The 25,976-nt window shown below is 34.6% G+C and overlaps 1 protein-coding gene across 1 annotated transcript in view; it reads right to left on the bottom strand.

Moving 5' to 3' along the window:
• ZCCHC14 (zinc finger CCHC-type containing 14) overlaps window positions 1-25,976 on the bottom strand; it is a 117,687-nt gene that overhangs the window by 10,870 nt on the left and 80,841 nt on the right. The window contains exons 4-8 of the mRNA XM_051974804.1: window positions 8,787-8,858; window positions 5,063-5,172; window positions 2,346-2,440; window positions 2,194-2,248; window positions 750-1,032 (exon numbers count right to left, since the gene is read on the bottom strand). Coding sequence (XP_051830764.1) covers window positions 750-1,032; window positions 2,194-2,248; window positions 2,346-2,440; window positions 5,063-5,172; window positions 8,787-8,858 — 615 coding nt within the window. The remainder of the gene's footprint in view (window positions 1-749; window positions 1,033-2,193; window positions 2,249-2,345; window positions 2,441-5,062; window positions 5,173-8,786; window positions 8,859-25,976) is intronic.

Below are 25,976 nucleotides of genomic sequence, written 5' to 3'. Positions count from 1 at the left end.
ACCCTCCCCAAAATGTATAACAACATATTTTTAATTTATTGCTTCCTAAATTATAACTAACTTATAACTAAATTATAATCACCTACGTACCAGCTTTTGTATTTTCTGTCCCACACGGAGAGGGTTTGCAAGAAGGAACGCCTTGATAAACAAGCTCCATTCCTCTCAAAATGATAAAAAGTTTTAAAAGATACAGTTCCCTACTTATAAAGTGGCACTTGTCACAAGCAAATAGATGCCATCCAATAGGAATGATAAGCTATAGACTAAATATTAAATAACAACAACAAAAAAGACCCAAATCTTTAGGATGCATTTGGCATTTTCAACTTAAGAATTTAAATGAAAAATTTCAGAGAACCATAATTAGAATAGTTTAGCCTTTTCTTTCTTTTCAAGGATGTGAAAATGAAACATAGAACAGATTGTTTAGTAAATTAATTTAATTAACCTCCCCCAAAACAATTTTTAAGTTCAAATAGAATATGTGTGTGGGAAACTAAACTAAACTAAAAATCCTCACATCACTTTTAGCCAGTAGAGGGCACTAAGAGTTCACATAATTGGTTTAATTTATTTTCTAATTATCTAATACCAAAGTAATATTATTTCAGATTCCCTCCCCTTCCCTCTTTTCCTTTCCCCCCTCTCCCCCCCCCCCCGCCCAAAATTAAACTTGCTCCCACTAGGCATACAAGCTGAGAAAAGAATTTTAAAAAATCAAAATGCTGGATCACTTATAACTCTACCTTCTCCATTGTGAGTTGTTTGAAAACAGGGTAGTATTTGTGCAAACGCAATTTCCTGAGCCAGTCTAAAATCCCATTTTGTTCCTGGGTCTGAGGGGTTTGAAGACTGGAAGACATTAATATGGGGGAAGAGGTGTCCATCTGGGTTCGGTAGGTCAATGATGAGCCAGTACTCCCTGAATGAGAGCAGTGGGGCAGTGCAACAGCTGCACTGGCAGAGTGTTGCATATGATGCTGTGCACTGTTCTGAGAAGACTGAATGCCAGCTACTCCACATATAGGCCTGAAAGTACAATTTTTATTTATTTAGCACTAGTTTGTGATACATAACTATTTTGTATTGTCATTAAAATTATAAGCAATATGGATTTAAAATTCTATTTTTGACATAAACGCTATGGGCATTTCACAATTTCAGGACTTAATTGTAAAGAAATTAAGTCAGAGGCAGCTAGTTAGTGTAGTGGATAAAGCACCAGCCCTGAAGTCAGGAGGACCTGAGCCCTCAGCAAAATAAATAAATAAATGAAAAATAAATAAAAATCACAATTTAGCACTTTGATAGTTATCAAATGTAATTTCTTTTGGCATAATGGAAAATGAGACTCCTGCTTTTATGTATTTATGTATGACTTAATTTCTTTTCCTTTTCTTTTTTTTTTTTGCTGAGGCAATTGGAGTTAATCCAATCCATGTTTAAAAATACTTCACAACTGGGGCAGCTAGTTGATGTAGTGGATGGAGCACCCACCAGCCCTGAAGTCAGAGAGAGAGAGAGAGAGAGAGAGAGAGAGAGAGAGAAGAAAAAAATCATTTAAGTTCCTTAAGATTTTTTTAGTTTAAAGTAACTTAAATGATTTTTTTCTTCTCTCTCTCTCTCTCTCTCTCTCTCTCTCTCTCTCTCTCTCTCTCTCTCTCTCTCTCTCTCTAACTGAGGCAATTGCCCAGGGTCACACAGTTAGGAAGTATTAAGTGTCTGAGGTCACATTTGAACTCAGATCCTCCTGACTTCAGGGCTGGTGTTCCATCCACTACACCAACTAGCTGCCCCAATTGTGAAGTATTTTTAAACGTGGACTGGATTGTTTGTTATTTTTCCTTATTATTTCTATGCAGAAACCAGATAATCATCAGTTAAAATTCATTAATGAGCCTTTATTATTCAGTTTCTAAGATATTTTTCTTTTAACCAGCTTAACTTCAAGTATACACTGAGAAAAATCTGACTTTTCTTAGGACTGCGCAAAAGTAAGTTATTTCACTATTATGCTGAGAAAGGTCTCTAAATCCTTTCTAAATAGTAAAATAAACGTTTTTATAAAACTTTAACTCTATAGTTGAGTGTATCCAAATCCATAGTCATACATGATAAATAATGACTCGAAAGGGGATACTTTATATAATTTCTTATCTGAAAAATTTTAACTGATGAAGAATTACTTACCTTCCAGATGCTCCCATCATAGTACCTACTTTGGAAAGGGAAGGGGTACCAGGACCTATAAATGCAAAATTAAAAGTGATGTCAATTATGTATAACTATTACTCTGAAAAATTCAAATTAATTTTTAAAAAACCACACCAAAACCAACTCACTTGGACTTTGAAGTTGTTGGGTAGGAGTTGAAGTGCTGAAAAATTTCTTAACATGGTCATTTTTCAATATGTGAGAAGGTAATGAGGCCAAATACCTAAAAAAAAAAAAAAAAAACCCAAACACCTAATTATTATTGAAAATTAAGTATTAATCATATTTTCAAATGGATTAACATTTTACCTATATAAGGTGAATCTTGCATCTTAACCCCTCAGTCATCCCTTCTTTCTCAAGAATTTCAGCATTTTGTACACTATTCTTTTCTCAGAAATTTCATCATTCTTACTGACCTCTCTCAAATTTCCTAAATTCTCAATTCCTTTATCTTCAATAAGTACTCTTTTATCCCATACCTCAGCTAGTGAAACTGTCAATGGAACTTTGTCAGCTGACTCATGAGTAACTTCCTTAAATACTGAAATTATCTCAATATAGTCTCTCAACATTCCATGTCACACCTCTTAAAATCCATTTTTTATCTTCATCAAAATCTAGACCCTTCCTCTATCTCTCTATTACCTTAGTTATATCATCAGCTTTACAAATTTAATTATCACCTTTATGTAAATGACTCAGAGATTTATATATCTAGCCTTAATCTTTCACCTGAACTCAAGTCAACCATCACCAACTAGCTTTTTGGATACCTCCACCTTTCTCTAAAACTCCCCAACTATTGTGCAAGGTAGTGCCAGTCTATCAGGGAGCACTTGGCAGATCCTGGCATTTCCATTTTCACTATATCTCTCAAATGAGACACCTCTTCTCTATATCCACAGAGCCAACACATCATTTATTGCCGACTCCTAATTAATCTCTCTCTGCTGTCAGAGTGATTGTCTTCAAACACAAGTTGAACTCCTTAGGCAATCCTATTATCTTGAGGATAAAACAAATTTCTTTGTATGGCTTTTGAAATCCTTCCCAGCCTTGACCCAACATATCTTTCCATCTCCATTGGTCCTAAATTGTTTGAGCAACCAAAGTGGTCTCCTCTGTTCCTCACACTTGGTTATCTTCCACGATTCCCTCCATGTATTTTCTTTTTCTTTCTTTCTTTCTTTTTTTTTTAATAACTTTTTATTGACAGAACCCATGCCAGGGTAATTTTTTTTACAACATTATCCCTTGCACTCGCTTCTGTTCCGATTTTTCCCCTCCCTCCCTTCATCCCCTCCTCTAGATGGCAAGCAGTCCTATATATCTTAAATATGTTTCAGTATATCCTAGATACAATATATGTGTGCAGAACCGAACAGTTCTCTTGTTGCACAGGGAGAATTGGATTCAGAAGGTAAAATAACCCGGGAAGAAAAACAAAAATGCAAATAGTTTACATTCATTTCCCAATGTTCTTTCTTTGGGTGTAGCTGCTTCTGTCCATCATTGATCAATTGAAACTGAGTTAGATCTCTTTGTCGAAGAGATCCACTTCCATCAGAATACATCCTCAAACAGTATCGTTGTTGAGGTATATAATGATCTCCTGGTTCTGCTCATTTCACTTAGCATCAGTTCATGTAAGTCTCCCCAAGCCTCTCTGTATTCATCCTGCTGGTCATTTCTTACAGAACAATAATATTCCATAACATTCATATACCACAATTTACCCAGCCATTCTCCAATTGATGGGCATCCATTCAATTTCCAGTTTCTAGCCACTACAAACAGAGCTGCCACAAACATTTTGGCACATACAGGTCCCTTTCCCTTCTTTAGTATATCTTTGGGATATAAGCCCAGTAGTAGCACTGCTGGATCAAAGGGTATGCACAATTTGATAACTTTTTGGGCATAATTCCAGATTGCTCTCCAGAATGGTTGGATTCATTCACAACTCCACCAACAAGTGCATCAGTGTGTCCCAGTTTTCCCACATCCTCTCCAACATTCATCATTATTTTTTCCTGTCATCTTAGCCAATCTGACAGGTGTGTAGTGGTATCTCAGAGTTGTCTTAATTTTCATTTCTCTGATCAATAGTGATTTGGTATGAGTGGTAATAGTTTCAATTTCATCATCTGAAAATTGTCTGATCATATCCTTTGACCATTTATCAATCCCACCATGTATTTTCAACCCTACTTCATAGCTCATCTCTTTTCCTTAAAGATGTAGCAAAAGTATCACTTTTATACATGAAAAGTCATTACTACCCTCCCCTCCCATATGACAGTGTCTTTCCTACAAAATATCTTTGTATTTAATTTAATTTTGTTATTCTTTATATTAATTCTGCATATGACTCCAAGTATAGTTTTCTCCAGTTATGATTTAAGAAAATAATAGTATGGGTAAATGTCTTTGATTTTGGATAACAACTTTTCATCTTGACTTTTCATCTTGATTCAGTCTTAATTGCCAATTATTGAAAGGGACAGTTAATATTATCATTAGACTTTGAAATTTTATTATCTACATTCTAAAAAACAGTTTCTGCGTGTTTTTCTGTTTTATTCTAGACAATTTGATTTGGAAAATTCTTAAGAAGGAGTATATGGGTTCAAAGTTGTCATCTAAAAGGCAAATTAAGAGAATTATCCTAGGTTTGGGCCACCCAAGATGGATCAGAGTAGGAGGATTTTTATACCGTGATTCAGACCAGCAATCTTCACTGGTCTTTGTAAAAGCAGTACTTTCCCCCTTCCAGGCTTATTTATGGCTCTAGAATAGTATACACTTGCAGGAAATATGAGCACCTTCCTAGAATTGTTACCTAAGGTCCGATTCCAGGTCCATGTGGTTTCTCTCCAGGTAAAATGAATCTGGACCAGATAGGCAAGGAATGAATTTCTCCAAGTTTTCTTCAGGGTATAGCTGAGATAACTGGGGGAAAAAAAAACAAAATAAGAAATATGAGACAGATATAAGATGCTCAAAATAAAGTTTAGATCAATGGATAAAAAACAGTATGGGAATCCTTTAATAATTATCTTTTATGTATTTACTTCTCCTTAATATGTACTACCTACCCAGATGAATATACAGTAAATCCCTAAGTGCAGGAACTGTCATTATTTTTTTGCATTTCATTGCCTTGCCTATTGTAGGTGTTAATAAATTTTTGAATTAAAATGAACTTGATATATAAGAGATAAATGTAATAAAACATTGAACAAATTCATTTTATATCAACTGAATTCCTCAAGTGAAGGACATATATAGATAGTGATATCTAGTATGGTAAATTATAATACTATAGTTCATAGATCTATTAGTTACTGTAAACACTGAACCAAAAGAAATGCAAAATTTTACAACTGTGGAGACAAAATATGTTTGTAGTATAAGACTGTTGAGACAGGAAGAATGAGAAAAAAAAAGGGAGACTTGTAGACAAGAGATGAGGGGCAACTAGGTGGTACAGTTCATAGGGCACAATCCCTGGAGTCAAAAGAATCTGAGCTCGATTCTGTAGTCAGACCTTACTGTGTGAATCTGGGCGAGTAATTTAACCCCCATTATTTTAAAAGGAAAAAAAAATGAAACAAGGGTAAAAAATAGAGAAGAAAGCAAATTGTTAACAGACACACCACCCAGTAGTCATAATGACAAGCATACCACAATCATTACCATTCCTGCCACAATTTTTCAACATCTTACTGAAGAAATTTTTCTTACTCTGTGGGATATCATCCTTGATTCCTTTTGCATTAGTGTATAGTTTGTCATGTAACGTTATTATGCCAGAGGTTACAAAGATGGTACTGATGACAATGTCTTTTCAGGTTAACAACTTGTAGCTGTTCAGTAGTACAACAGTGTCTGACTCTTCTTGACCCTTAGGGTCTTCTAATCCTTCCCTCTGCCAAAGTCTGTCCAAGTTCATGTCCAAGTTTCTATGACACTATCTATCCATTTCGACTTATACTGGCCCCCTTTCTTTTTGCCTAGACTTTTTTCAATTCTTTTCCACTTTTTTTCAACTCAACTCCAACTCTTTTCAGGATCTTTTCCAATGAGTCCTGTCCTTCTCATTATGTACCAAAGTGCTTAAGTATTTCAGTTTCAGGACTTGACATTTCAGTGAACAGCCTTCATTAATTTCTTTAAGTATTGAAGGGACTCCCAAAAGTCTTCTTCAGCACCACAATTCGAAAGCATCAATTTTGCAACTCTCAGCTTTCCTTATATCCTACTCTTGCAGCCATGCCTTGTTACTGGGAAGTGTTTGTTGAGCATCTGAGGCCAAATTTGAACAAGTCCTCCTGACTCCAGGGCTGATGCTTTAGCAATTGCACCATTTAGTTGCCCCTATCTCTTTGAGTCCAAGAATATAAAATCTGATATTGTTTCAATTTCTTCTCCCTCTATTTGCCAGGAAGTGATGGGACCACTTGCCAAGATCTTAGCTTTATTTGATATTAAGCTTTAAACCAGCCTCTTTTCTTTCACTTTTAATCAAGAGGCTTTAATTCCTCTTCACTTTCTGGTATCAAAGTGGTATTGTCTGCATGGTATTGTCTGAGATTGCTGATATTTCTTGATTCATTCAGTCTAAACCAGCCTCTTTTCTTTCACTTTAATCAAGAGGCTTTTTAATTCCTCTTCACTTTCTGGTATCAAAGTGGTATTGTCTGCATGTTATTGTCTGAGATTGCTGATATTTCTTGATTCATCCAGTCTAAACCAGCCTCTTTTCTTTCACTTTTAATCAAGAGGCTTTTTAATTCCTCTTCACTTTCTGGTATCAAAATGGTATTTTCTGCATGGTATTGTCTGAGATTGCTGATATTTCTTGATTCATCCAGTCTCATATTTCATATAATATATTCTGCATATAAGTTAAATAAATAAGATGACTATATAGTCTTTTTGTACTCCTTTTCTAATCTTAAACCAATCAGTTGTCCCATGTTTGGTTCTGTTTGCTTCTTGGCCCACATACAAGTTCCTCAGGAGACAAGTAAATTATCTCTTTGATAATTTGCCAACATTTTATTGAGAAACACAGTTAAAGGCTTTAGTGAAGTTAATGAACCAGAAGTAGAAGTTTTTCTGGGAGTCCCTTGTTTTTTCCATAATCCAGTGAATGTTGGCAATTTGGTCTCTAGTTCCTCTGCTTCTTCAAAAAACAGCCTGTACTTCTGGTTATTTGCAGATCATACTGCTGAAACCTAGCTTGTAAAATCTTAAATTTAACCTTGCTGATGTGTAAAATGAATGCCATTATTCAGTAATTTGAACACTTTTTGATATTGCTCTTCTTTAGTATTAGGGATACAACAATCTATTCCAAACCAGTGGCTGCTATTGTATTTTCCAAATTTACTGGCATATTGACTGCGGCACTTTAACAGTATCATCTTTTAGGATTTAAATGAGCTCAGCTGGAATTCCATTTCCTCCACTAGCTTCACTGTTAGCAATGCTTCCAAAGGCTCACTTGATTCCATTTTCTAGGGATGTATGACTCTAAATAAGTAATGATACATCCTGGTTACTTGCCATTTCTTATTAATCTATTTTGCTTCTATTAAATCCCTACCATTTTTGTCTTTTATTGTGCCTGATTTTTTTTTTTTTGCATGCAACTCCCTCCACTATCGATAATTTTTATTAAAGAGATTTCTTATCTTCCCCATTCTATTATGTTCTTTTGGTTCTCTGTATTGCTCATTTGAGAAAACCTTCTCTCTCCTTTCTATTATCAGGAATTATTTATTCAGTTGGGTATATCTTTCCCTTTCTTTCCTCCTCTATTTGTAAAACTTCATCAGACAGCCATTTTGCTTTTTTTTTGCCCTTTTTTTTTTTTTACTTGGGGATGTTCTTTTGTTGCTGTCTCTTGTTCAATATTTTGAACCTTCATCCATAGTTCTTCAGGTATTATGTTTAGCACATCTAATCCCATAAATCTATCCATCACCTCCACTTCATATTCATAAAGGATACTATTTAGCTCATACCTATATGGTATGTATGTTATCCATACTTTCTTTAAGTCTGAATTTTGAAATAAGATCTGAGCCAGTCAGCTGCAGGTCTTGTTTTTATCTGATTATATACATCTTCTCCACCTTTGGCTGTAAAGTATATAATCAGTATGACTTTGATATTGACTATTTGAAGGCTATCCATATGTGAAGGCTAATTTCTACTTCTGTCTTAAAACCATTTAGGAAAAAATTTTCTATTCTATTCACTTTTTGTTGTTATAGCTAGTCCATAAAATGAGGACTACAAAAATGGATTGAAATATTATGTGATAGGTGCAGCATAGCCATAGAGCTACTTAGGTTTTTGTCTTTAATATATAATACATAGCAAAAACATCCATGATTGATGCTACACATCCCTTTTGGAGTAGCATTTTGATTTTATTTTTTCATTTCTTGGGAACAAAATTGTTTCACTAAAAATATACCAATTTTGGAAACATCATGCTTAAAAAAGGCCATGAAACAAAAGAAGAGAAGAACCCTTCTGGAGTCTCTTACCTTTGAAATAAATTCAGTCACTTCAGTGGAAGATTTGGTTAGTGATGTTATTGAAGAATCAGACCACAAGACCTACAAAAAACACACAAAAAGACACCAACCATATTTAAATACATATCTATAAATTAGCTAGCACAGGTATAGAATGTACTAAGTTTGTAATATACTATACACTAATTAGACGAAACATTCTTATAAAAAAGCACCAAAAAGTCAAAATAAGTTTATAAAAGAATTTGTATTCCAAAAGAAATATTACTCAAGTTTGAGCCTAAATTTTGTTCCTTAATATTTTCACAGTCATTGTTAATTTCAACAATTTCTGCATATATTTAATAGTATCACAAGTGAATCATCAACAAGGGAAATCATATTAAATGCTTACTAACTGCCCAGGAACTATCTGAAGCACTAGGTAATACAAACAAAAGTAAACCTGTCCTCCCTCAACAACAAACCATTCTTATTTTCAAAAAAAGCAAGCAGGCAGCACAGTGAATAGAGTGCCAGTTCTGAAATCAGGACAACCCGAGTTCAAATCCAGCCTCAGACATGTTTGCTTTGTGATCTTGGACAAAGCACTTAATCCTGTTTTTGCCTCAGTTTCCTTATCTGCAAAATGAACTACAGAAGAAAAGAACATACTGTGTGTGCTTTCTAGAGCTCTCTTGTTGGGGTTCCAAAATGTACTATGCTTTCTAGAGCTCCCACGCAGAGTGCCAAAATATACTATCTGGACTAGCTCTCTAGAGGATTTTAGGACCAGACTGAGTCTTTGATCTTAGTGAAGGAGTGATGAAGTGAGACTCATATGGATGTTCAAAACATGGAGTCCGTTTATTCCAAATTCTTCAGCCTTATATACCCTAATAACCTTATATAATCAGTAACACTGCTCATGCTGGACTACATAAACAACTTGCTATTGTATGGAGATGACTCTTTGCCACTTGGTATCACATTGCTTTAATTACAACATAAGTCTGTCACTTCTCAGGAAGGCCGAAAGCCCTTAGGGGAGATGGGGAGCCGAACCAGACATAGTTAGCAGGTTCCCTCTGGACTGAAGGGTCTTATACCTCACCCAGAGTTCCCCTACTATCTGTAGTCTTCTACATCAAACTGTTCCAGTATCTTTGCCAAAGAGTCAGATATAGAATTAATCAACTAAACAATAGCTACTTAAAAAAAATTATAACTTTATTGACAGAACATATGCCTGAATAATTTTTTACAACATTATCCCTTGCACTCACTTCTGTTCTGACTTTTCCCCTCTCTCCCTCCACCCCCTCCCCCAGATGGCAAGCAGTCCTATACATGTTAAATATATCACAGTATATCCTAGATACAATATATGTGTGCAGAACTGAACAGTTCTCTTTCAGAAGGTATAAATAACCCAGGAAGAAGAATCAAAATGCAAACAGTTTACATTCATTTCCCAGTGTTCTTTCTTTGGGTGTAGCTGCTTCTGTCCATCCTTGATCAATTGAAACTGAGTTAGATCTCTTTGTCAAAGAAATCCACTTCCATCAGAATATATCCTCATACAATATTGTTGTTGAAGTATATAATGATCTCCTGGTTATCTCATTTCACCTAGCATCGGTTCATGTAAGTCTCGCCAGTCCTCTCTGTATTCATCCTGCTGGTCATTTCTTATAGAACAATAATATTCCGTAACATTCATATACCACAATTTACCTAACCATTCTCCAACTGATGGGCATCCATTCATTTTTCAGTTTTTAGCCACTACAAACAAAGCTGCCACAAACATTTTGACACATACAGGTTCCTTTCCCTTCTTTAGTATCTCTTTGGAGTATAAGCCCAGTAGTAGAACTGCTGGATCAAAGGATATGTACAGTTCGATAATTTTTTGAGCATAGTTCCAAATTGCTCTCCAGAATGGCTGGATGTGTTCACAATTCCACCAACAAGTATCAGTGTCCTTGTTTTCCCACATCCCCTCCAACATTCTGCATTATCTTTCCCTGTCATTCTAGCCAATCTGACAGGTGTATAGTGGTATATCAGAATTGTCTTAATTTGCATTTCTCTGATTAATAATGACTTGAAGCATCTTTTCATATGGCTAGAAATAGTTTCAATTTCTTCATCTGAAAATCGTCTATTCATATCTTTTGACCATTTATCAATTGGAGAATGGCTTGATTTCTTATAAATTAGAGTCAATTCTCTATATATTTTGGACATGAGGCCTTTATCAGAACCTTTAACTATAAAAATGTTTTCCCAGTTTATTGCTTCCCTTATATCAAATTGAAAAGTTTTTGTACAACCCAAAGCCCCTAACTTCTGGGAAAAGAATTCATTATTTGATAAAAACTGCTGGGATAATTGGAAATTAGTATGGCAGAAATTAGGCATGGACCCACACTTAACACCATATACCAAGATAAGATCAAAATGGGTCTATGACCTAGGCATAAAGAACAAGATTATAAATAAATTAGAGGAACATAGAATAGTTTATCTCTCAGACTTGTGGAGGAGAAAGAAATTTGTGACCAAAGATGAACTAGAGACCATTACTGATCACAAAATAGAAAATTTTGATTACATCAAATTAAAAAGCCTTTGTACAAATAAAACTAATGCAAACAAGATTAGAAGGGAAGCAACAAACTGGGAAAACATTTTCACAGTTAAAGGTTCTGATAAAGGCCTCATTTCCAAAATATATAGAGAACTGACTCAAATTTATAAGAAATCAAGCCATTCTCCAATTGATAAATGGTCAAAGGATATGGACAATTTTCAGAGGATGAAATTGAAACTATTACCACTCATATGAAAGAGTGTTCCAAGTCATTATTGATCAGAGAAATGCAAATTAAGACAACTCTGAGATATCACTACACACCTGTCAGATTGGCTAAGATGACAGGAAAAAATAATGATGAATGTTGGAGGGGATGCGGGAAAACTGGGACACTGATGCATTGTTGGTGGAGTTGTGAACGAATCCAACCATTCTGGAGAGCAATCTGGAATTATGCCCAAAAAATTATCAAATTGTGCATACCCTTTGATCCAGCAGTGTTTCTATTGGGCTTATATCCCAAAGAAATACTAAAGAAGGGGAAGGGACCTGTATGTGCCAAAATGTTTGTAGCAGCCCTGTTTGTAGTGGCTAGAAACTGGAAAATGAATGGATGCCCATCAATTGGAGAATGGCCAGGTAAATTGTGGTATATGAATGTTATGGAATATTATTGTTCTGTAAGAAATGACCAGCAGGATGAATACAGAGAGGACTGGCGAGACTTACATGAACCGATGCTAGGTGAAATGAGATAACCAGGAGATCATTATATACTTCTACAACAATATTGTATGAGGACATATTTTGATGGAAGTGGATTTCTTTGACAAAGAGACCTGAGTTTCAATTGATAAATGACGGACAAAAGCAGCTACACCCAAAGAAAGAACACTGGGAAACGAATGTAAACTATCTGCATTTTTGTTTTTCTTCCCGGGTTATTTATACCTTCTGAATCCAATTCTCCCTATGCAACAAGAGAACTGTTTGGTTCTGCACACATATATTGTATCTAGGATATACTGCAACATATCCAACATATAAAGGACTGCTTGCCGTCTAGGGGAGGGGGTGGAGGGAGGGAGGGAAAAAAAAATTGGAACAGAAATGAGTGTCAATATAAAGTAATTATTAAATAAAAATTAAAAAAAAAAGAAAAGTTTTTGTACAAACAGCTACTTTCAAGGAAAGTTCATAGTCCTTATGAAATATTATGGAAATAGCTACTTACAAATATATAAACAAGATAAATTAAAGATATTATTAAGAGGGAAGTAAGTAGTATATAGGAAAACTGGGAAAGGCTTCTTAAAGAAGGTGGGATCTTAGTTGAGATCTACATGAAATAGTGTAGCCAGGAAATAGAGATGAGGAGGAAGAGTTCTAGACATAGGGATAAGCCAGTGAAAAGTCAAGAAGAATAAGGAGATGCTGTTATGTGAGAAGAATAGCAAGGAGGCCAATTGTTACTGCATCTCAGATTATGTAGAAGAAGTAAAATATAAGAATAATAAAGAGGGGGGGAGTGAGAACAGGTCATGAAAGGCATTAAAAGCCAAATAGAGGACTTTATATTTCATCCTGGAGGAATAGATATGATTTCACTGCAATTTTCAAGGAATTGAGATCCTTTCCTGACAACTACCTCACAAAAAGTAGGTACCTAGTAACTTTTTCAAACTTAGCAAAACTTTCAGTCATTTTCATTTCAACTTTATATTTAGATACAGTCATTGTTAATCATCTGCAGACTTTAAAAATATATACCCTGTAAATGTGTGCCTATGTGTCTGAGTACATGTAGATGATGTATGCATGTTGCTCTATGCATGTGTGTATATACATGTTTATATATGTGGGTCTGTGGTTGGGTGAATGTGTATTTGTATTTGTGTGTGTGTGTGTGTGTGTGTGTGTATAATATATCTGTGCTTAATTATAACTTGCTTGGGGGAAATAGAGGGATTAAAGGAGAAAAAAAGAAAAGTAAAAAAAGTACAAAGCAGAGAAGAAAAGAACAACCTACAAGGAAGCAAAGAAAAGATGGACACTCATGAGTATAATTTCTTTTACTATTATATTTCCTTTCTTGAACTTGAATAATTTATTGTTATGTTATTTTAAATACTTCCTGATGTTTTGCTGGGCACAGGACAATGTTGTGTTCTTTTTTTTTTTTTTTTTTTGGTCTTTTTTCTATTTTTTTTTAAATAAACAAAATTGATACAAACAAAATATATAACCTATTATAATAGGATAGCAAATCTTTTAAGACACAGTTGTCCTCATAAAGAATTATTCAGAATTTTCTATATTTAAATGTATTCTTATCCTAAGTTCATTCTTCTTATTTGCTATTATGTAGAATACTAGAGTCATTTTAGAGTACTGAATGGGTTCTCATTAATATGCAGTTTTGTCATATAATTTCATTGTTCCAGAGGCTACAAAAAATAGTACTGATGACAGTGTAGGCTAATTTCTATTACTGTCTTAAAATATATTCTTCCCATTCAAGTAATATTTCTGTTACTTTGATAACATCAAACCCAAGCTGTTTGCAGCAAAGCAAGAAATGTTGAGAGGGAGGGATAGGAAAAGAACATTTCCCATATAAATTATCAATGGTAACTATGGACATATATGGAAAAACTTTCCAATAATCAAAATGTTCTGAAAAGCATCAATAAATAGCATGTGAATTTTTAAAATGTACATTAGACTTAAAAAATTATTATTCTAATAATTTATACCATGACAAAAACCCAAGCAATTTCTGATTTTACAATTGTCTTCCTGTGTTCACTTGCACATAAAAACATATTAAAATAATTGTAACACAAAATTCAATTTTCAAGAAATAAAGAACAACATAGATATCTTGTGTTTAGATAGATGGCTACCTGCTTCACCAATACCAACATAGTTTCAAATAAACAAATTATATCAATCTAAATAGTTTGGGATTTATTTTTCTATCATTTCAAAACACAGATGTTATTCTCTAGTTTCTCGAATTTCAATTTATGGAACCCACAAAACCAGGATGAGCAAACAAGGTATTTCTCTTGGTCTGAATCCAGCCACATTAACTATTCCACACTATTTAAATCCATTTTAGGGGCTTTTGATGACCCTCTGAGGACTCCGATGATATCTGATCCATGGATAGCCTTTCATGGCTATCTTTAATTTAGTATTTTCTGATGTCAAAAGCCAGGTGAAAGAGATAGAAGTAAAAAGTAGAAGACAGAGAATCACAAAATGCTGAAGGTAAAATGCTGAATCCAGTTAAAAGCTCTGCATTTCACGGATGCAAAAACTGAATGACTTGCCCCAGGCCTCGATCAGATCTTGATATCAAGGTGAGTGCTCTTTTCATTACAGCAGTCCCTATGCAGGGTTATTATTGTTCACCCCTCACGTGGCCTCAAAGTAGCTACCCTAGGCATCAGTGGTTGCCATAGAGAAGCAGAATTGTCTGGACACCTGGGGGGGGGGGGGGGGGTGTTCCCTTTCTGTAAAGGGAAGAAATTGAATAGGAAAAGTAAAACTGGCCAGCCAAGACTTTTTTATTCTTTTGTTTTTTAAAAGTTGGGCTCAAGACTACCTGTTGACCCTACTTTTTGGTGATGAATACAATGATCAAAACTAAAGCCTCCTTCCAGTTGGTCTCAGTGTACAAATACTTTTTGCATTTTCTTATTCTGATAATGTCAAAACAAGGAAATGATGAATACTGATGCTGTTTTCATGTCTTGCCTTTATCTTCACTTGGTAGTCAACTTTCTGGTGAAGAACCTTTCCATATTTAGATTCTATTAGTTGTACCTATAATATCATTATAGATATTAAAAATATATTTTATGCACTATTATGCTGCATTTGAGACAATAATAGATCTATGTGATATAATGCAAAACATTTTTTTAAAACAGGAGAACAATATTATTATGGACAGGTGAATAACTTATGTAGCCTAACAAATAACTTCTATCAATTATTCTTAGTTTTCTATTTTCCTAATGACTGAAAATAATAAAGACTAAGCTCTGGAGTATGAGAAGAATACCAAAAAGTAAAAAGAATGAAAAGATAGCTATTTTTTGAGCAGGGGAATACACACAATTACACTGATCAGATTTGTTTATTATTAAGCCTTTTTTTTTTTAGCAGTTATATAAAAAATTTAATTGTGAGGACAGAAAGCAGTAGGAAAATTTCAAAAATAAAGATGAGAAATCAATGGACAGTACTTGTCACTGATTGGATGTGGGATGAGAGGAAGAAAAAAGAAAGATAATGTTTTGAGGATGGATGACTGGAATAACAGAAAATTAGGCAAGATGAAAGGCAGGGAAGATTTAGGTGTGGGAAAATTGATGAGTTATATAACCCACGTTGAGGTTGAGATGCCAGTGGGACATTCAAGTATCCAATAGGAAGGTAAAAGACCTTTTCCTCCCTCCTTAAGCCTCCTGTAGTCCCATCCCCCACCCCTTCTCAGCTGAGAATCTTGCCTCGTATTTTACAGGAAAAAAATTGAGGCTATTTATCATCAATGCCCTCCTCTCTTCTCCATCTGCTACCCTTCCCCCATATCACCTGATGATGGAATCTAACTCCTTACCAGGGCTAACCACTTGTGACTCTTGGTGATTCTACTCCATCTCATTTCCTCTGCCATCCCCACTCTTTCACTTATTTTTCAATCTTTTAGCTACCTACTAGAGGTCACTTCTTATATACTTGTTCATGTCTCTCCTATTTTGAGAAAAACAAACTAAAAAAAAAAAAAAAAAACCCCAACCAAACAAAAAACGCTTTACTTGATCCTTCCATTGCTGCTAACTATTGTCATACATAATTTTACTCTTTGTGGCTAAACTCCTCAAAAAAGTGCCTCCACTTTTTCTCTTCTCACTCTCTTCTTAACCCCTTACAATATGGCTCCTAACTTTATCATTCCACTAAAATAATTCTTTCCAAAATTACTAATAATCTCTTAGTTGCTAAATCAAATGGCCTTTTCTCAATCCTCATTCTCCTTCCCACTACTGATCATTAACTCCTTCTTGATATTTTCTCCTTTCCAGGGTTTCAGAGCAACACTCTCTCCTGATTTCCTTTCTATTTCTGTTTGCTCGTTTTGTTTCCTTTGCTGGATTCCTGGTCCAGATCACACTCTCTAATTGTGGGTGTCCCTTAGCATTTTTTTCCAGATCCCGTCTTCTCTCCTCCCTCTATACTTCACCTGATGAGTTCATCAGTTCTTGTGGATTTAATTACCATCTTTATGATGATGACTTTCAAGTCTATCAGTTCTGCCCTAGTCTCTTTGCATAACTGAAATCACATTTCCAGCTGCCCTTCAGACATCTCCATGTCCAGTAGACTGCTTAAACTCAGTATGTACAAAACTGAACTTATTATTTTCCCCCTAAATCCTGCCCTTCCTGCCTTTTCTATTTCTGTAGAGGGCAACAGCATCTTTCCAGTTCCTCAGGCTCATAAGGTAGGAATTATCCTGGATTCCTCATTGTCTCTCATCCCCCTCTACCCCAATATCCAGATTGTTGTCAAGATCTGTTGATTTCACTTCCACAACACACAATATTCCAAGTATTGGCTCTGGGCATTCTCTCTGGTTGTTACCAGTACCTGGAATGCTTGCTCTCCTCAGCTTTATTCATCTCCTTAAGTTCAGACTAAAAGCCCACTTTCTATAGGAAGCCTTTCCCAAAACCTCTTAATTCTAGTGCTTTCTTTCAGTTAATTATTTCTTATTTATGCTATCCATAGCTTGCTTTGCATATATTAATTTGCAAGTTATCTCCCCCATTAGACTGTAAGTTCCTTGAGGACAGAACTGTTTTTTGCCTAACTAATGCTTAGCATTGTGCCTGGCATATAATGCTTAATAAATGTTAATTAAATGATAGAATATTATATGAAATTTGAAAGTTCCTATAACAATACCTGCTTTTTATAAAGCTCATTAAGGTTTCCCCCCCCCCAAAAAAAACTAACTTGCTACATAACATTTGGTCATCACAACAGCTCTGTATTAAGTTCTTTATTTTTTTTAAATAACTTTTTATTGATAAAACCCATGCCAGGGTAGTTTTTTACAGCATTATCCCTTGCACTCACTTCTATTCCGATTTTTCCCCTCCCCCAGATGGCAAGCAGTCCTTTACATGTTGAATAGGTTACAGTATATCCTAGATACAATATATGTGTGCAGAACCGAACAGTTTTCTTGTTGCACAGGGAGAATTGGATTCAGAAGGTATAAATAACCCAGGAAGAAAAACAAAAATGCAAGCAGTTTATATTCATTTCCCAGTGTTCTTTCTTTGGGTGTAGCTGCTTCTGTCCATCTTTAATCACTTGAAACTGAATTAGCTCTCTTTATCAAAGCGATCCACTTCCATCAGAATACATCCTCATACAGTATCGTTGTTGAGGTATGTAATGATCTCCTGGTTCTGCTCATTTCACTTAGCATCAGTTCATGTAAGTCTCGCCAGTCCTATCTGTATTCATCCTGCTGGTCATTCCTTTCTGTATTAAGTTCTACTGAAATAATCTCATATTACATATTTCCCAGAAACACACAAATAGTACCAACTCCAATTTTGCTTTCTGAGGTTCACTTTTCCCTTGCTGCAGGATCTGCATTAAGTTAATAATTGAAACTACAGGAGTGTATGAGACTGTCAGGATTCAGAGAAAAGAACCAAAGACAGGACCCTTGGATATCTAAGATGATGGAGATGATTAGTGAAAAAAACCAAGAAGGAATGACTAAAGAATGGTAATAAAACAGATATTTCATCCTGAATATTTACTTATATTTCATTCTCCCTCTGTTTTTTTTTAAGGATATACAAAATAACATTTAATTTTTACATATATGAGTCACATTGAGAGAAAAACATCAGAACAAAGGGGGAAAATTAGGAGAGGAAAAAAAGAAGAAAAAAAGGGTGAAAAAAGGATGTGTTGATTCACATTCTGTTTCCATAGTTCTCTCTTTGGATGCGGATGTAGTTTTACATCCAAAGTTTATTGGTATTGCCTTGGAACACTTAATTGCTAAGAAGAAACAAGTCTATCATAGTTGACACAATATTGTTGACATGTACAATTCTTTCCTGGTTCTGCTTGCTTCACTCAGCATCAAATACTTAATTTTTTAAAAAAGGTTTTTCAGATACTTTATAACTGTCTTTTTTTTTTTTAAATAACTTTTTGTTGACAGAATCCATGCCAGGGTAATTTTTTACAGTATTATCTCTTGTACTCACTTCTGTTCCGATTTTTCCCCTCTCTCCCTCCACCCCCTCCCCCAGATGACAAGCAGTCCTTTACATGTTAAATAGGTTACAGTATATCCTAGATACAATATAAGTGTGCAGAACCAAACAGTTTTCTTATTGCACAGGGAGAATTGGATTCAGAAGGTATAAATAACCCGGGAAGAAAAACAAAAATGCAAGCAGTTTATATTCATTTCCCAGTGTTCTTTCTTTGAGTGTAGCTGCTTCTGTCCATCCTTGATCAATTGAAACTGAATTAGCTCTCTTTATCGAAGAGAGCCACTTCCATCAGAATACATCCTCAAACAGTATCGTTGTTCATCCTGCTGGTCATTCCTTACAGAACAATAATATTCCATAACGTTCATATACCACAATTTATCCAACCATTCTCCAATTGATGGGCATCCATTCATTTTCCAGCTTCTAGCCACTACAAATAGGGCTACCACAAACATTTTGGCACATACAGGTCCCTTTCCCTTCTTTAGTATCTCTTTGGGGTATAAGCCCAGTAGAAACACTGCTGGATCAAAGGGTATGCACAGTTTGATAACTACACAAAAAATATCCAGAAAACTCTATAAATGTGCTACACTGTATTACTTGTAAATCCATACTGCTACAATTCTTTCAAGCCCAATTCACGTAAAAACTCCTTACCAATTCGGTGTCTGAAGTCTCTGAAAATTCTTTAATTTTTTCGGAAAATTTTTCATAATAATTTTTTCTTTGCATTAATTTCACTTTGTGAACTTCTTTGTAGTATAAGATACAACATCAGAACAGGATAAAGTATCATTCCTATTTTCCTATCCATATCATCAAACATGCAAGTGCCTATTGATTGAATGAGCAATACAATCTGTTCATTTAATTTTTTTAAAAATGGATTTTCATTGACATTTTATTTTTCATTGACTAGAATGTCCTTTGTGTCACTTTCCCTTCTAATATTTTTTATAACAAATTTGCTGAAAAAGAAAAAAATTAGTAAAATCAATCAATGAATTGGATGATTTCAGTTATTCTGTGACAATTGTTCTTTTCATTTACATTATTGTAGTTATTATGTGTTTTGTTTTTTGGGTGGCTCCTTCTTTTGGATAAGTATGCTTCTCTGTGTTCATTCTCCTCATTGTTTCTTACAGTACAGTAAATTTCTTACATTCAAGTATCACAGTTTGTTTGGGCAGTTAGGTGATTGAGTGGGTTAAAAGCCAGCTTGGAGTCAGGCTGTGAATTCAAATCCAGACTTCAGAGACTTATTAGTTTTGTGACCCTGGACAAGTCATTTAACCCAGTTTACCTTAGTTTCCTCATCTGTAAAATGAGCTGGGGAAGTTAATGGCAAATCATTATTGTATCTTTGCAAAGAAAACCCCAAATGGGTTCCCATAGACTTGGACACAACTGAAAAATGACAGAACAGAGAAATCACAGTTTGGTCATCTCCCAAACATTTTAATGGGCATCTGCATCTGCTTTGTTTTTAGCTTTTTGCTACCATATGAAAATACTACTATAAATATATTGCTGTTTATGAAACTTCTCTCATTTCTTTTTTTTTTTTTTTTAGTCAATGACCTCCAGGGAATAGGCAGCAGTGGGATCTTTTGGTCAAAAAAATCATTTTATTTGCTAATTGGTTAATTAATGTTTTTATTTGCATAATTTCAAATTGCTTTCCAGAATGAACTAATTCACAGATATACCCTAAGCCTATTAATACTTTAACAATTCATTGATAGTTGGTATAATTTTGTTGATGTGGATACTCTCTCCACTGAGATAGATCATATTCTCTTAATTTTAGGACAGTCTGCAGAGGTAAAAAAAATTTAGTTTTCCTTCATATTTGGCAAGATTTGATCCTAGAGTCACAAACCTACATTCAAGCTATATCAGGATCACGAGCTATATTCACTAATGGTACTAAATCTAGGGGCTGTGAACTTGTTTAAAAACAACTATTTAAATATAATGGTTTTGCTTCACAATCCTATACTTTTTTTCATTAAAAACATTTTTCTAAGAAGGTGTAAGTATTAGGATTAATGCAACTGCCAAAGCAGTCAGATGATTTAAGAATCCCTGTTTCTTTCTTGTTTTTAGAATTCTGGCCGCTAAGAGGAATAAGGGTAGAACTTTAGTGGAGATGGATGTACTGATGATTTTCTGTACTGGGATACAAATGAAAAATCTTGCTTTTTTTTTTTTTTCCTCTCTCTCTCTCACATGCCAGACTTTATCACTATTTCCCCACTGGCCAACAGGATTGACAACACTTTTCTTGAACTACCCTACATCAGAAAGGAAATTAGAGTTACCTGAAACTACTAGTTTATCATTAACTAACTCATCTTTAAAACAAGTCTTTAGTTAGGCAAATATAATCAAGAACACAAGTGCCAAGGTGGCTCTTGCCATCAGTGAATTCAGTAAGCATATTTTAGGTACCTATCATATGCCAAGTATTGTCCTGAGCATTGGGAATACAAAGAAAAGCAAAACCAACAAACTGTCTCTGACCCTCAAATAGCTCAAAAACTAATGGGGGAGATCATATGCAAATAACTATACAAGCAAGATATATACAGAGAAATTTGGAAATAAATTCAAAGTGAACTAAGGAAAGCTCTTTTTATAAGGTTAGCTAATAAAAAATGCAAATGCCTGGAGGAGATTGGAGGATTTTGTGCAAGAAACATCAAAAAGGCCAATGTCACTAGATTTTGGAAGGAAAGAGTAGGAGGTTGAGAAGGGAAGTTTAAAGAACTGGAAAGGTATTTGTTTTTTGTTTTTTTTTAATATTTTATTTTGTTTTATTTTATTATTTTTATTTTTAAATAGCTTTTTATTTACAAGTTATATGCATGGATAATTTTATAGCATTGACAATTGCCAAATCTTTTGTTCCAATTTTTTTCCCTCCTTCCCCCCATCCCCTCCCCCCCATGACAGGTTGACCAATACATGTTAAATATGTTAAAGTATAAATTAAATACAATATAAGTATACATGTGCTAACAGTTATTTTGCTGTACAAAAAGAATCGGACTTTGAAATAGTGTACTATTAGTCTGTGAAGGAAATCAAAAATGCAGGTGGACAAAAATATAGGGATTAGGAATTCTATGTAATGGTTTATTAGTCATCTCCTAGAGTTCTTTCTTTGGGTGTAGCTGGTTCAATTCATTATTGTTCTATTGGAACTGATTTGGTTCATCTCATTGCTGGAGTTGGCCACGTCCATCAGAATTGGTCATCATATAGTACTGTTGCTGAAGTATATAATGATCTCCTGGTCCTGCTCATTTCACTCAGCATCAGTTCATGTAAGTCTCTCCAGGCCTTTCTGAAATCATCCTGCTGGTCATTTCTTACCGAACAATAATATTCCATAATATAAATATACCACAATTTATTCAGCCATTCTCCAATTGATGGGCATTTTGGAAAGGTATTTTAAAAGTTTTTTTTTTAAACTAAGTTGTGGTATATGATTGTGATAGAATACTACCATTCTATAAGAAATGATGAGCATGCTGGTTTTAGAAAAAAACATGGAAAAAACTTTCATGAAATAATGCAGAATAAAACAAGCGGAACTAAGAATACTGTATACAGTAACAGCAATATTAAAAGAGTTAACTGTGAATGACTATGCTATTCTGAGTAATATGATCATTCAAATCAACTATGAAGGACTTATGAAGTTAAATGCTATTCACATCCAGAGAAAGAACTAATATTTGGAAATAGTATTTACACATGTCTATCTATATCAAATGTTGGCTTTCTCTAATGTGGAGTAGGGAGAGAGGTCAGAGACAACACAAAACTCAAAATATAACAACAAAAAGGGGAATGTAACCTGTCTATAAAAAAAAAAAAAAAGACTGGAAAGGTAGGAAGGAGCCACATGACCAAGGAATTCCAGAACCTGGCCAATTATTGAATATGGGGTGAGAAGATGAAAAGGATTAACACCTAGGTTACAAGCTTGGGTGACTGGAAGGATGGTGAGGAAGTAAGAGAAGAAGATATGGAGGGAAAGATGAACATTTTGAATTTAAGATGTCTATAGAATATCCAATCTGAGATCTTATATAAGAAGTTAAAGATCTAAGTGTGGAGGTTAGCGTTAAACAAGATCTGAGAATTATCTGCACAGAGATTCAAGCGGAGATTAGATGAAACAGTATAGATGGAGAAAAAAGAGAAAGGTTTCCATGACAGAACACTGAGGTTCATCTACAGTTAGTGGTTGTCACCTCAAGAGAAACTGAGAAACAATTTTTTTTCCTTTTTTAATCTGATTTTTCTTGTGCACCATGATAATTGTGGAAATAGATATCGAAGAACTGCACATATTTAACATACTGGATTTCTTGCCATCTAGGGGAGAGAGTGGGGAGAAGGAAAGGAAAAAAAATTGTAACACAAGGTTTTGAAAGGGTGAATGTTGAAAATTATCTAAACATATATTTTGAATATAAACATTTAATAAAAATAACAAAACAAGGAGACTGAGAAAGAAGAGTAAGGAAAATCAGGAGAGAGTACCATCATGGAAACCTCACATCAACCAGATGCCTTCCACAATTCTTTCCTCCTCAATTTCTGTTTTACAAGAAGTCTTTTCCCTTTGCCACGGCAAACTCTTATATGTACAAAAGTGATTCTTCCTGTCTTGTCCAGCAGATTTCCCATTCTATTATTCCTATTCTAAAAATCTTTAGCTGGAGTTTGCACAGTGGCAGCCATGAGTTCAGGCTACCTGGGGTGGGGAGAATAAGAAGGTGAGAAGAGAAGGAGGGGATGGAAAGAAAAGGAGGGGGTGGGAATATGTTAACTAAACATTGAGAAGTGAGATCAAGTAGGTTATTGCAGTCCAGATAGATTCAGCTTGAAGGCAGAATTATCCCAGAGTATTTAGTTGGAGACCGAATTAATTAGAGCACGTTGGGAGAGAGGTTAGGGCAATAGTTTTAGAGTCGCAGGTGGCTTCAGACTGTCTGATGAAAAGCTTTGAAGCAAAGCCTTGCCTTTGTTCAAGGAAGGCAAGAAGATCTCAGGTTTTTTCAGTCAACTCCATCAAGCAGATAAATACCACCTTTTCTTAGCCTCAAGCTACTCTCATACTGTCCAAAATTTTAGATGCTTACCTACTCCTTATCCTAATTCTCAATTAAATTTCTAATTTTCTTCAGACAGCTAATCTTTGCCTTATACTAAGAAGAAAAAGAACTAGAAGATGACCAAGGTGATATATATCAAATATGAATGATAACCTTAATATGTAAATAAGGTAAAATATTCAGAGCTCTTGGGGTTGTTCTCAAGAGAAAACCAACATGGCTATTCAAAAAAGTTTAATTTTAGGATAGAGATAACTTGATTTCTCTGCTAAGGATAGAGGGAAGATTCTAGAATGAAAAACTTTTACTTTGGGAGATACTTAACATGTAAATTTGTTTCATTTTATAAAGGTCAGTGTGGGGAGAAATTCACTAGTATATAATATAATACAGATGGAATGAAGAGCCCTTTTGGTCTGCTTTTGAATTTTCCTTCTAATTAGTGGTCTTCTTATCTAATGTGAAATGGAAGCTATTTTCTATAAGGAAACACTTTACCTATTCTTCTCCTTAGTGATTTTAGAAAAGTCGCATATTCTAAAAATGGTGAAATTTAGGCATTTTATATGTGCGTAAATGCATATTAATTTTACATTCAGATATTGATTTGATTTTTTTCCCCCATATTGCTAAGTAGTAATTAAGCAGTAAGCTGGTAGGTGGTACAGTAGACAGAGCCAGAAGACCGGAATTCAAATATGGCCTCAGATGGTCACTAGCTGAGTGATCCTGGGCAAGTCTCTCCATTTACCTTCATTTGTCTCAGTTTCCTCATCTGTAAAATGAGCTGGAGAAGGAAATGACAAATCACTCCAATATCTTTGCTAAGAAATACCAAATGGGATCATGATGAGTCAGATATGACTGATCAATAACAAAAGTAATATTTTAAATTTGAGAGAAAATAAAGTAAAACATGAAAAAAATAGTAAATTTTAAACCCCCTGATTTAGAAAAAGATGATGCAGAAGGTATATTTTAGAATCCAACATATTTACAAATAAAACAATGTTATATTATTACACAAAATGACCTTTCATCTTATTTGGAGAAAAGTAATATTTGGTTTTCAGATATAGATCAAAGCAAGAGGTGATTAGAAACAGAGAATGGAATTTAAGAACTAGCTTTCAAGTTTTAACCCATCTGGGATTTAGGATTAAAAAAACGGAAAACAAACATGATAACATAACACATTAGTGATGTCAAATTCAAATAGAAAGGAGCACCTGACAAAAGAATCTCTGCAGATTATATTACTTAGAAAACCATATATAAATATTATGCTTTACTGTATTTTCATTTACTTTGTTAAATATTTCCTAATTAAATTTTAGTTTAGTTCAATTCGACCTGGGTTTTGTATCTCTAAAGAACATATGTGTATGCAAGTTGTTGCTAGTGGATAGGGGTAGGCCTACATTCAAATTAGGTCTCAGATACTTAATAGTTATGTGATACCTCTATTTGCTTCAGTTTCTTTTTAAAAGCACTCATCTCCTAAGGTTGATATGAGAACTAAATGAGATAAGATTTGTAAAGTGCAGTGTCTGACACATAATAGGTACTTAACAAATGTCTGTTCCCTTCCCCCAAAAAAGTAATCTATAATTTTCAAATTTATTATAAAAATAACCATAAAAATCTTAAAACATGGTGGGATTAATATTGCTATCAATGATTCATATTTTGATTTTTGAAACCCAAGAGAGATATTTAATTTTTTTATTAGGCAGCTAGGTGGTTCAGTGGATAGAAATGCTGGGCCTGGAATCAGAAGACCTGAACTCAAATTTGGCCTCAGAAACACATAAATTGTGGAACCCTGGGCAAGTCACTTAATCCCTATTTGCTTTAGTTTCTTTGTCTGTAAAATGAGCTGGAGAAGAAAATCAAACTGCTTTAGTATTTTTGCCAAAAAACTCCAAACAGTGTTACAAAAAGTTGCATATGACTGAACAACAATTTTTTATATCAATTTCCTCCTTTCTCTTCTTCAGTAACCTGAGTGCCACCTTGTTTGCACAAATTTAAAAAAACAAAACAAAACAATCAAGCATTAATGAAGAGTAATATGCCAGGCGCAGTGGTTTAGAGGCCCAGGGGATATAAACAATGAAACAAACCCTACTTATAAAGTACTTAC

The sequence above is a fragment of the Antechinus flavipes genome, chromosome 2 (assembly GCF_016432865.1).
Source record: "Antechinus flavipes isolate AdamAnt ecotype Samford, QLD, Australia chromosome 2, AdamAnt_v2, whole genome shotgun sequence".
Taxonomy (NCBI): domain Eukaryota; kingdom Metazoa; phylum Chordata; class Mammalia; order Dasyuromorphia; family Dasyuridae; genus Antechinus; species Antechinus flavipes.
The sequence above is the reverse complement of the archived record's forward strand: the minus strand, read 5'-3'. Positions and strand labels throughout refer to the sequence as shown.